Source organism: Lutjanus erythropterus, chromosome 5, assembly GCF_056507025.1.
Source record: "Lutjanus erythropterus isolate fLutEry1 chromosome 5, fLutEry1.hap2, whole genome shotgun sequence".
Lineage (NCBI taxonomy): Eukaryota > Metazoa > Chordata > Actinopteri > Lutjaniformes > Lutjanidae > Lutjanus > Lutjanus erythropterus.
Genome location: NC_139321.1, coordinates 26422633 through 26434913, shown reverse-complemented (window position 1 = coordinate 26434913; position 12281 = coordinate 26422633). Strand labels below are relative to the sequence as shown.

The window sequence follows — 12281 nt, the reverse complement described above, 5'->3', positions numbered from 1 at the left end:
GTGAAGTCATGACCTACACTGACTCTGATTGCCTAGCACTCCTTCCTGTATTTAGATATGCTATGTGCTAGGCTAGTCTACGTTGAAAAGAAAAACAAATTTTGAAGATGTATTGAAGATACTGCTGGTGGACATATATATAAAGACATATCTTAAGTTAGCTAATATTAGCAAAATGCTGGCTAGGTTAGGTTAGGTAGCAAACAATTGATGTATGTCAGGTAGCTGAGTAGCTTGCATTTTGCTAACATTAGCTACAAGCTGAAAACTAATTAACTAATGATTGATTTAGATTTGCTAGCTACTTGGCTAACTTAGCTTAGCATTTTGCTATCATTAGCTAATTTAAGATGTGACTTAATGTCCCCAAGCAACATCTTCTAACCAACTTCAAAATCTGTTTATCTTTCCAACATAGACGAGCCTAACACATAGTGTATCCAGGTACAGGAAACAAAGGAGAAAATTGACCAAGGTACAAATCTTGTTTATTGGAGCACAAAGCAAAAAAACTTAAGATTGCCTTAGGCCACAAAGAAACAATGACCCCACAAAATGCCACGTAAACATAAGGTTAAAAAGATGCTTTGTTTTGTTTTAATATTTATTTTAATTTTTTTCTAAAAAAGAATATGCTAAAATGGCACCAGAATACTTCATACACGAGTGCTTCTGGGGGTCGGACCACTATCTCAGACTCTTCCATGATCTTAAACAAGTAAACAAACTGCATGGCATGGTGTCACAAATGGTAAAATATTAAATGAAGCTATCCCAGCCATGCTGAAAAAAAGGAGGATGCAGGAGGATACTTAAAGACAATAATCACTCCAGCCACAGCCTCTCACCCTGCTGCTGTCTGGTAAGAGATACATTAGCATCCACTGTCGTACTATCAGACAACGACTTCTTTCCTGAGGCTCATCATCAGCACATCACCATAAATAAACGTTTATCTTTACAAATTAATATTTATTCAAATTTGAAAAAGAGTTATAATGCTTATATTTGCCTTCAGCCCAAACATGACTAAATCTGCCTCTGTCCCCTGTAACCAGGAGATATTAGAAAATCAGATCTATTTATCAAGTCTTAAGATTATGCTTTGCATTATACATGAATTTCTACAAGTAATGATTTACAATTGTCTAAAATTATTCTTACATTGGAGGGAATAATCTTCTAGATGCAGCCTTTTTTAGCTGTGCCTGTTTCCATCACATTATTCGTACTTTCCTGAATAACATATTTGGGCACATCCCAACACACACTACCACACACTAGAATTTAAGTATGCAGCATGTTTAACCTGAGCCCAGATGTCTCCTATAATCCCTGCAGGCCACTAAATCATCCAAAGTGTTTTATTAAAAGTAGACAGGTTCAAACAGTTGTTGTGAAATGACAAGAACAAAGACACGGGACCCTTTCTGTACATTTTATTTACAAAATGTATTAAAATTCTCTGTACAGCGCCTCACTAATGAGGTTCAGCAAATTATGCATGCATCTCTTGCTCTTTTGTACCCACTACTATGCCTGGCAATTTTTGTTTTTTGCAGAAGGTGAGGCGTACAAAAAAGAAAAAGGTGAAACCGATTTACAAAGTAAGAACCAGGGCTGGATTTCTAACGATAACCTAAGGTCGGTTTGTGAGTAGCAGAGCTCGTCAAGCATCACTGATTTCACATGCAATTTCTTAGAAAAAAAAAACCCAAAAGGAAAAAACGGGAGGCCAATCTCATAGTGTAATATAAATAATTCTCATTTATCTAAATGTACACATCTTTCACAACTCGTTCTTTAATTTTCTTCACATTATTGGTTTCTTTTCTTTTTTTTAATATATATATATATATATAAAACTATCTGCCCATAGTTTCAGGTGATTAGATAATTATCTTCCTAAATCCTATGGAGTCACAGTCTTTTTGAAAGAAAATAAAATTATTACAGCAATATGGAAATGTGCTAAGCTTCAGGACTCTCCCTGGTATAACCTTGTATAAATCTATTTTCCGTTTGTATTCATATATTTTCATTTACTAAGTGAAGTCACCAAACACTGTAATGCTCATTAAAGGAAATCAAATTAAAAGCAAACCACAGCTTGTTGTAAAATGTGCAATTGTAAAAGAAAATGGTAAGGTAATCCAAAATACTACAGTTTAAAAGCCATTACTGTTATCCTTTAATTGGATTGCAGTTAATCTACAATTGAATTACCCTTTTTGTTTGGTTTTACTTTCATGTACAGAAGACTCTAGACTTCAGGGAAAGACTGTTTGGAGCGACGAAACCTTAGCGAGTCAGTGCTCCTTTGATATTTTACAAACTGTAAATCACAAACAGATTTTTTTTGTTTTTTACTCAAGCATGAATACTTTGCTTTACACACCCTTTTGTCATACAAAACACACTCTTGGCAGTATTGGAAGTGCGAATTATGACCTGGTTCTGTGGTGCGTAAGAGCCAAACCAGATCATTATCTCATCTTCGTGAGTCCCTTCAAAACGTTCAGAAGACAGTGGCAGCAGCACCAGAGTTTAGAGTACAAACAACACACTCGTAATTGTTTTTGGGCTGAATGGCATTTTGCTCCGATAGGATCAATCTGTCTTTTAAAACAAGTACATGGTCACTACAAGTGACTTACAGCAGTATAAAAGCTATTGTCTAATAACCAGTGTCTTACAGTGCACTGAATAGATCTAATAAAATTATTTGAACACATATAACCAGTGAAAATCTGGCAGCAGAAGGATGAAGAGTAATCTGATCATATTGATTACAAGAAACCAATTAGACACTTGTCATATAAGATAAGATTCGTCCTCTTTCTGGCACTTCAAAATGTGCTTAGGGTTGCAAATGATGGCTTTAGTTCTCTCATTCATCGTAGCATGTCAAATGTATTATATATGTCTATATATCTGTCTATATATAGAGATATATACATGCTTTAATCACTGCACCATTCTTCTGTTTTGTATGAGTTTCAAGCAAAAAGCAATATCATTGTGAATGAGTTGCATTGATTGGACTCAGAGTTCCTTAAGGCACTGAGAGGAGGGAACTGCATCGGCTCTTCCCATGACCAGTCCACTCGTGTCATCATTGCAGATTATCGTGCCGTGTCCGCCCGAGAGGATTTGGCTTGGAGCTCAATCCCCGTGATCCCATCCTTTCATAGATGTTTAGTCACAGTTGTAAGGGATAATGGAAATGTTTCCTAAACCTGTGTCAACATACAGAGTAGAGGCAAATACAAGCAAAGTTTAGGTTTATATGATTGTCAGAAAAAATTTACATGTGTATGACTGTACGTGTGTATAACTCGCACAGGGTGAAAATCTGTGACTGTGAATTATACGTTATCTTAAAACGCTGTTGCCTTTAGTCTTTTTTTAAAGCCCCTGAAACCTTGGTTTTGCATCCTGCATTTTTTTCTCATTAACACCAAATATTTGTGCATAAATTGAGCATTATTTGACTCTTCCTAAGTCCTGCCTCTTTTTGTTCTGTGCCAATAACAGTTGAGCAAGCGTAGTGGCCGCCAAAAACCTTGGTTAACTTTCTCCTTTCCCGTTTCCTGTAGTGCCTATGTGGTAGGCTCATCTGGATGCTGACAACAAAATCATATTTTGGAAATGGTTAATATATGTTGTTGAGGAACCTGTAAAAGCGCCATATCGTCATATCTTAAGTTAGCTAAAGTTAACATTATTTTTGCTAACTTTAGCTATCATACATAATTAGCTGGCTACCAAATGATGCACATTAGCTACCTATTTAGCTAGCATTTTGCTACAAAGGAAAACACTAGCTAAATAGCTACGTATAGCTATAAAGCTATAGCTAGGAAACAGCAAAGGAGAAAGTTGACCTTGGTTCCAAGGGGAGAAAAACGTATTATTATTATTATTATTATTATTATTATTATTATTATTATTATTATTATTATTATATTATAGTGTTACCAGTGAGATGGGCTCAGACAAAAAACAAATACACAAGTAATCAAAACTTATCTACTGTGGCAGAAAATACTGTATGGTTTGTTCATGTAGGCTTCATCACTCAACGTAAGATGTTGATTGAAAAAATATGTTTTCAGGGCCTTTAAATTACAACTGTATGTCGATCTGTTGTACAGCTGTACTTCTGTAAACAGACATTTCACACTTTGTGGTTAACGAGAAGCAACACACATGCAATCAATCCAATCAAATACAAAACTAACAATTCATTTAACAGCATATTTAACAGGGCACGCTCCCCTCGGGTTAGTTCACTGCTGTGGAACTGCTGCACAGAGTTATTTTGGGAATTCCCTCTTATCTTTAGTGGTGTTAAAAGTCAAGTGTGTGAGATTTAGGGGCATCTATAGGCAGAATATGGCAGAGATGGAATATAATTTTCATTCAAATTAATTCATATTTTAATTAGTGTAGAATCACCTGATAAGAACAGTGTTTTCGTTTCATATCTGCAAACCACAGAAAAACCAAACACTGGCTCTAGATACGACCATTCACATTTGTTTTGTGGCCACCGTAGATTCTCCTACACACTTGCGTGAGGCAGGGTATTTGCAATTTGCAAGTTCACCACTTTTGATGCCACTAAGTTCTACACTCAAACATGGCCGTTAAAGAAATCAGAAAATAATAATAAAACGGCCGAACAACAACATTAGATGATGCATGGTGAAATGTTACGTTGACAGCAGCAGTACAGCAATTACTTTTAACATGAGGCAAATAAAGAAACCTTTAGAAAATCAAATATAAGTGACAGAAACACATTCTACCTGTTGATAATCCTGATATATCAGGCAGAGGTGCTGACAGAAAGCAGGACAGTGCTGTTGCGCTGCTGCTGCTGCTGGTCTACTGTTTGACAGAGCGCTCCCGTGCTTTCAATTCAAGTGCTCATGCAGAACAATTGTACTGCTGTGATAAGACCTTTCCAGTTTGTGGATCATATAGATAAATATACTGTTGCTTGTCTGTCTAAAATATTCGTAGTATTGTGATTTGTCCGCATGTTATGCAAATCAACTTAATTCCATAATCAGTGATTGCCTCAGCCCGATTCTAACGTTATGAAAACACAACAATTCTTATTTTTTAGATAGACAATACATATTCTTGTCTGCCATATTCTGTTGATAAAACGCTGTTATCTCACATACTGTTAAATTCTATCATTTCTAATGCTACTGAAACGGCAGCTGAAATCTGAGGACTGTGTAACATAGCTGCAACAGTTACCGGATTATTAATTGAGTATTAAAATAATCGTCAGCTATTTTGATAAATGATTAATCATTTAACAGTCAACCGACCAATGAACTACTAACAGTTTAATCGCTAATGAAAATAATTCTTAGTTGCAGCTCTACTGTGTAAATATAACAATAAAATTCTACTGGCTAAATAACTTTAGAGGCAAGTGAAATATGTTTTCTCTTTGTAATTTGGGAGAACTCACCCTTTAAAGATGAGATTATAATCACAGAATTTTACACAAGTTAAATTCTTATACAGTTCAGTTGTAAGATATTACACAAACCGAGGCTGTGTGCGCTACGATGATGTGCGTGTAGATTTCATGCAGCCTGGGGCTCTATCCATGCAGCTATATGTTACAAAGCACAAACAACATCTCAGAGTTTTGTATTTGAGTGGGCTTGGTGTGTTCTGCTGCAGCCAACATGACAACCATAAGCAACCTCACAAGCAGCAGCTATGTACGGCAATACATACAAATGAATTATTTACTCTCACTGATATGACAGGAAGCTAAATGATTCATCTTCCACGGCGCTCGAGGGGCCGTGCGGACAGTAAGGCGAGGCGACGTACCTCTAGATCTTAACGCTCTCGGTTCCGTATACGTTGTAGCCTTCTCTGTATGTGGCAAAGTTCTGGGTGTTGGTCGGGGGAGCCGGCTTAAAATTCTGGGCATTCTTGGCCAATTTCAGCCGTTTGGTTTCTTGTCGTGATTTATAACAGAACTCTATCAGAGCCACCATCATGGCCAGCCCCAGCCCTCCAACCAGAATATAGAAGACACCAGCCACATTGCTTAGGCTGAGAGCACTTGTCTTGTCCTGGGGGAAAGTGAATAACATAGTTAAGAGTTTTGCAGTGGAGCAAGGGCAGCAGAACAAAAAAAAGCAGCCTGCATCCTTCAAACTGATCCTCACACATTGCCTCGACTTAAAAACTGCTTTAGTAAATCATCATACTCTATCTTACTGGCGCTACATGTGGCAGATTATGGACTAACTGCTACAAGCAACCAAAAATTGAAGATGTAATGAGGTGCTTAGGCTAGAATTTCGACTGAACTGATTCTCCTATGGCCGTCGCAAAGTTATAAGAAACTTCAGACTGCCATAGTCAAACCATTCTCCACTGAGGAGAAAGAAGCCAACTCTTTTTAATGCTCTATCTGCTGGTGAATGTAGAGCTTTCCCTTCCCTGCATTTACATCTATGTAAAATGGCTTCTGCTCTTGACCATGTTAGGAAGCTGGTCAGTATCGCATAGGTCGATTAGCTCTGAAAGTCCCTGTCTTAGCGACATGTACGTATAACTCTCATGGCAACATTGTCATACAGTACAGTCAAATTCATAGTAGATGAATGATAGCTCCATTAAAGTTTAAAAAAACACTAAGGATCAAACCATTTTGCTGCTGCTTACCTACCAAACATATTCATTAAAAATTTGTTCATTAGAGTTTTACTATTTGCAGTTTAACCCTATGAGCATAAAGCTAATCTAGCAACCCTAACCTGTAATCTGAGGCTTTGACTGTATCTCAGAGGGTTAAATAGTGGGTTTATTACATTCTTCGACTTCTTGTAATGTGTGCAAACAGAGCCTCTAACCTCAACTCCGAGCAGCCACAAGATTTAGAGGACACCCTACGGCGTTCTCGCTGCTTAGAGGAGTTGAATTCGAGTAACTCATCACAATAAGAGGCTTTGCTTGTTCATCACACCACAGGAGGCCCAAGAATCTAATAGACACATCTCAATGCAAACTAGTAACAACACAAATAAATCAAATTTTCATTAACAGTTTGGTAAATAGGAACAGCAGCATAATGGTCAAAAGTATCATGAATGTCAAGAGTGAAAATGAGCAAAAATAGCATTTATCAACAACTGTTAACTGCTGTGATTCAATTGAAAGTGTATCTGAAAGGCACTTTAAGCAATCTCCCCACCGTATTATCATTACAGTTTTCACAAAAAGAGAGAGAGTTTCTACATTTTAAATTGCATCAAAAAGTGTCTCATTTCTATTGCATAAAAAAAAAAGAAAAAAATGAATCTGGGGAAGCAGTGCCTTGTGTTAAAAGCCACATGTTTTAACACAGCTTGTGGCAGAAAAAGTGAAAGAAAAAAAGAAAAATTATGTGTAGCAAATAAACAAAATGTATACTATAGATGTTAGAGAAGTCTTGTCTTGCATATGAACAGTACGTCAAAATGCAATTTGGAATCAGTACAAAAGACCTGCAGCGACTGACCTTACTTCCAGAGTCCTTGGTTCCACATTCACCCTTATCGTACCACCATTTGTTTTTCAGCTTGTCTAAGATGCCTTGTTCACTGAGTTTCAATACTGCAAGGTTTACAGGAGTTCTTCACGTGGGAAATAACATAAATAACATTATATTATGTTATTTTATGTTATTCAACTTTTAAACTACTACATACTTTACAAAGCGATAAAGCAGGGCTCCTGGCTATGTCAACATCACAGAGAGCAGGCATTCTACCTATTACCTTTATAACCCCTAGTCTAAAGCCAGGACCTACCCATATCGCTTTGAGTAATCGGCATACGCTGTTAACAGGGTGACGAGCAGGTACCAAAGTACGATCTGCAAGTCTGTGAGGATTAAAAATGATCGGGGTACTTTGATTTTGGGGGTCACAGGGGCTGTCTGACCAGCGCTTCACAAGTTCAATCAAACAGGAGCTTCATCTTAACAGACAGAAAAATCTACCTTTCCATTTCCACAATATCAGCTTTAATCCTGCGATGGCTAAGACTACTAATACTACTGTCACCAGCATGACAACAATCAATTCTGGAGGTATTACATCCAATTTCATATCCAAGCAACTATGCCCAAAAGTGAGAGCTTAATTAATTCTTGCGTGGTCTATCCCGACATATCGCTAAGACAACCTTATCTCCCAATTACGCCAGATTAGTGTCAGATGAAGTGTGTCCCAACCAAACTGCACAGAGCTGCAGCACTAAGCTCAAAGGTATCAGTGGAATAATTCCTCTCATATTTGCCTGTAGCAGCAAAATCTAATGTCTGACACAGCTTTTTCCTGCCATCAGCAGAGGGATGTGACTAATTACATTTACTGAGGTACTGTACTGAAGTATAAATTCAAGGTACTTGTCCTTTACTTGAGTACATTTTATGCAACTTTATACTTTTACTCTACTACATCTCATGTCAAATAGTGTATTTTTTACTCTACTACATTTGTCTGATAGCATTAGTTACTAGTTACTTTTGCATACCCTTCCAGTCCAGTGAAAACCACGTGCGCCTATTTCCAAATTTTGTGATTGTTATTTTGAAACTGTCTTATAAACTGAAGTATTTAATGGTCTTTTATGGGGCTCCTACCTCTTAAGATAAATAAACTATTTAACTCCTCTCTTGAGTAGCTGGAAAATCCATTTAAACATAGACAGCGCACGCAGTGTGGTTGCACTGGAGCCCATGGGACCCACAGAAAGAGGGGCTCTCCAAAAATGTGTTGGGTGAGGAACGGGCCAATGCGAGTGATTACCACCTCAGAAGTGCATCTGTGTTCAAAGATGACTCACATGAAATAAATAATAAAAAGGCAAATCCATCTCCCTGTAGTTTTCATTTTTGGGTTCTGGTGGCTTTCTCTTCTTCTACTTTTCCCAATACAACAGCTTAAGGAACTAATCTAGTTGTAAAATCAATCAAAAATCAAACCCATTGCCGGTAAATACAGGCTTAATTGTGTGTGTGTGTTTGTGACCAGTAACTAGTGAAACCAGTGAAAGTGAAAAGTGAGTGAGTACTTCCATATTTAATAAATTACGTCAGTAACAACTCAAGTAAATACTGCTGCCAATAGTTGTACTTTTACTTAAGTAAGGTTATGAATTCAGGATTGATACTATTTCCACAGTGTGGTATTAGTGCTTAAGTAAATGATTTGTTTGCTGTTTGATATCTATTTACTGGCATATCTATATACTAGGAGTTAGATCATGATGTCAAAATACTGTCTGTAAATATAAATGATCATAATATTCTATTGCACTGAATGACTTCAGGAAAAAACAGCTGTAAAGCTGGATAAATATCACATTTTGTAGTCATAATATAACATTTGTGGTTCAGCTCAATTTCTCTGTGTAAAAGAGCAAAACAGTACATCAATAAATGAGCTGACCTGACTACTCCCTGGGAACAATGTCCCCAAAGGGGATCCATGCAATGCATAATGCACTGAGAGAAGATTACACCACTGTATATCCCTCATAGCCAATCTGGAGAAACGGACTGTGAAGACCAGACCATTGTCTTGGCTCGGAGAGACATTGATTAACAATGCAATTACCCTGTAACATGCTCTGTGTCTGAAACTCAATCAAGGCTGCACTGTGTTGTGCCTGAGGGCAGGAAAGAGCTGTGTTAACTGTGTGTGTCAGTGTGCAGCTGTGTGCATGACTATGTGCAGCTCCCGATGTCTGTTGGAACACGGAGCGGTGAGCAGGACGGGGCCAAGCGCTGCACTGTTTGGAGCAGAGCAGGAGCGGGCCGCTTTATTCCAGCTAATCGGACCTTTCCACTGAGTCACGGTGAGCCGACACAAGCCAGGAAACACACAGACAGGACTGTACATACCTGCGCGTGATAAAAGATCGATGACAGCACAAGAGACAGATGCAGTCAAATGGCTCTCAGTTGCACAGGCAGGCCTCCTGAGCTCAGTGATTATAAAACATAGCAATGTTAGCAATGCAAACACTGAAAAAAGGTGACTTTTGAATACAGAATCCGCTTCAGACAGTAACCACAGTGATTTTAGTAAGATATGTTTTGATCTATGCCTCATGCAGCCTCTTGTGCTGATGCTATCTTAAAAATGGCTGCAGCTTAAAGGAGAAACATGTAATACCCTGACGTTCGAAAATGAGTACAGCAATCCAAATCGCCAGTTGAAACCATAGATGGTATATTAAATAGATTATGGTTGGAGCGTGTTGTATGTTTATAACTCTGTTAATTGTCTGTCAATGTAAAGCTAAGCCTTATATCCCGAAAACAAAAGCCCACTGCTCTGAAAATACACACTCTGGACTCTGGAGCGACTTCCTGCCAGAGTTCATTAACATATTGCTCAATTTAATTTAGAAACATCTACCCCTTCTAAAAGTTTATTATTGAAGTCTAACAACTCATTAACTTACACTTACTTATTTCGTGAACATTCAGTATTAATTTGAAATATAATAAATGAGAAATAGGCGTTTCTGCTCTGAATGCCAATTTCAAAGGAGAATGTTATTGTCGGAGAAGCCAGTATACCAACTTAGCATGTTTCCTTAATCTCTTATGACACATGGTCATTTTATGATTTAATGCAGTAAATATATTACATATTTCTCCTTTAACTGTTCATTGTAGTCTTGGCCAATCCATGACAAATGGTATTAGGAGTGTTGTGACACAATCTGCAGTTCTTGGGACCTTGCCGCTTGTCTGTGATCTAGCCAATTACGTGACCCATATCATCACATGTGCGCTGACAGCGTCATTTGTCATAAAATTGACCTGCATTGTGCAGAATATAATGCTACTGCCTTATACGTAATCTAGAGAGAAGAGTACAATGCTTCATGGCACATAATCTACAAAACATTACTCTAAGATGTCATGGTTGAGTAGGGTTTCACACTTTGCACCATTAGCTTCCATAATGGAAAAATCATTCATCATTTAACCACAGAAAAAGAGGGAGAGATCTGATGGTCAAAGGGGTCACAGCTGGGTTATTAATGAGCTGGAGGGGGGTAGGAGCTGCATGTAGTGGAATCAAACCACAGGTAGTTTATCACATGACTCATTAAAAACTCTTTTGTTTAATTAGAATTCTCACGTTCGCCTGCAATGCTTAGTCCCCTCAAGACGCCGCTGTTCCCCTTGCTTTCCAGTCGGCCTCAGCTAAGCAGCCATTTTGAGGCTTTAAGTAGAATTTATCACATTGGCTTTAAAGCTCATGGGTCCTGGGCCAGTGTCACGGATGTGAAGCAGCTGTGCGGTGAAGGACTGCAAAGCCATGTACTTTACAGGATTAGCAAACTTCACCTTCAGGAGGGAAGGCTGGAGGTTTACGGCCTTTTCAATCTAAAATATTCTATCACTGGCAAACTTGAAGGCTTCCTCTTCAATTACATGTGCCTGACTTCATCAACTTCTTTACCTCAAACTATCAAAGATACCTAGACAAAAATCCTAAGATCTGATGCTAGGTGATCTGCCCTACACATGTGTAAGGGAGAATAAATAAAGCTCACCCTTTCACAACTGCAGAGCAGCCACATAGACCGAATAGACAAATCATCACTTCATACTTTGTCAAACAGAGAGAAAGCTTAAAACAAAAAAGTTTAGGAAAATCATACTTTCAAAGCAGCTACCTTCATTAGATTTTGGAGTTTTGAATCAAACTCTAAAATAAACTAAGTTTTTCTGACCTACAGTCTTTTGGTGAGATAATTAACTTTGCTTCTTTAGATAAACTTGAATCTTTGAGTTTTAGAAACCCCCAAAAATATTTCTAGTATTTCAAAAAATGTTCACAGGGGGTTTTAAAGTTCAGAGATTCAAGTTAATCTAACAAAGACAAGCAAATTATCTCATTTGAACATTAATAGTTGGTGAAAACTTTTGTTTCGAGTTGGGTTCAAAACTAAAAAATCTATTGAAGTAAGCTACCTTGAAATTTTGAGTTTTTTCAACTTTTTCATCTACAGCCTCAATAATGACAATTAGTATTTTTCTGTCAGATAAGCAAGGGCTCCTTAGTTGGATCTGAGCTGCGAAAGTGCCTGGTCAGACTGACAGTTAATCTGGTAATCTGCCGTGGGGCAGCAGCAGGTTGGTTAGGATGGACAGTTGGTTTGTTTACGGTTGGGTTGTCGTAACAGCCTTGCCGATTACTCTGCACTATGGTACCCGA

At 37.9% G+C, this 12281-nt stretch overlaps 1 protein-coding gene across 7 annotated transcripts in view; it reads right to left on the bottom strand.

Annotated features, from left to right (window-relative positions):
* Positions 1 to 1424: 1424 nt before the first annotated feature.
* Positions 1425 to 12281, bottom strand: part of LOC146327035 (glutamate receptor 3) — a 119350-nt gene continuing 108493 nt past the window's right edge. For 2 of the 7 annotated variants that reach the window (XM_084719416.1, XM_084719419.1), the window contains 3 exons: positions 7553 to 7667; positions 5872 to 6119; positions 1425 to 3239 (listed from right to left, as the gene is read on the bottom strand). In XM_084719416.1, the coding sequence (XP_084575542.1) occupies positions 5874 to 6119; positions 7553 to 7667 (361 nt within the window). In that variant the 3' untranslated portion in view covers positions 1425 to 3239; positions 5872 to 5873. Of the gene's footprint in view, positions 3240 to 5871; positions 7668 to 12281 lie in introns of those variants that run through there. The other 5 variants (XM_084719417.1, XR_014770623.1, XM_084719422.1 and 2 more) reach the window with 5 other exon arrangements.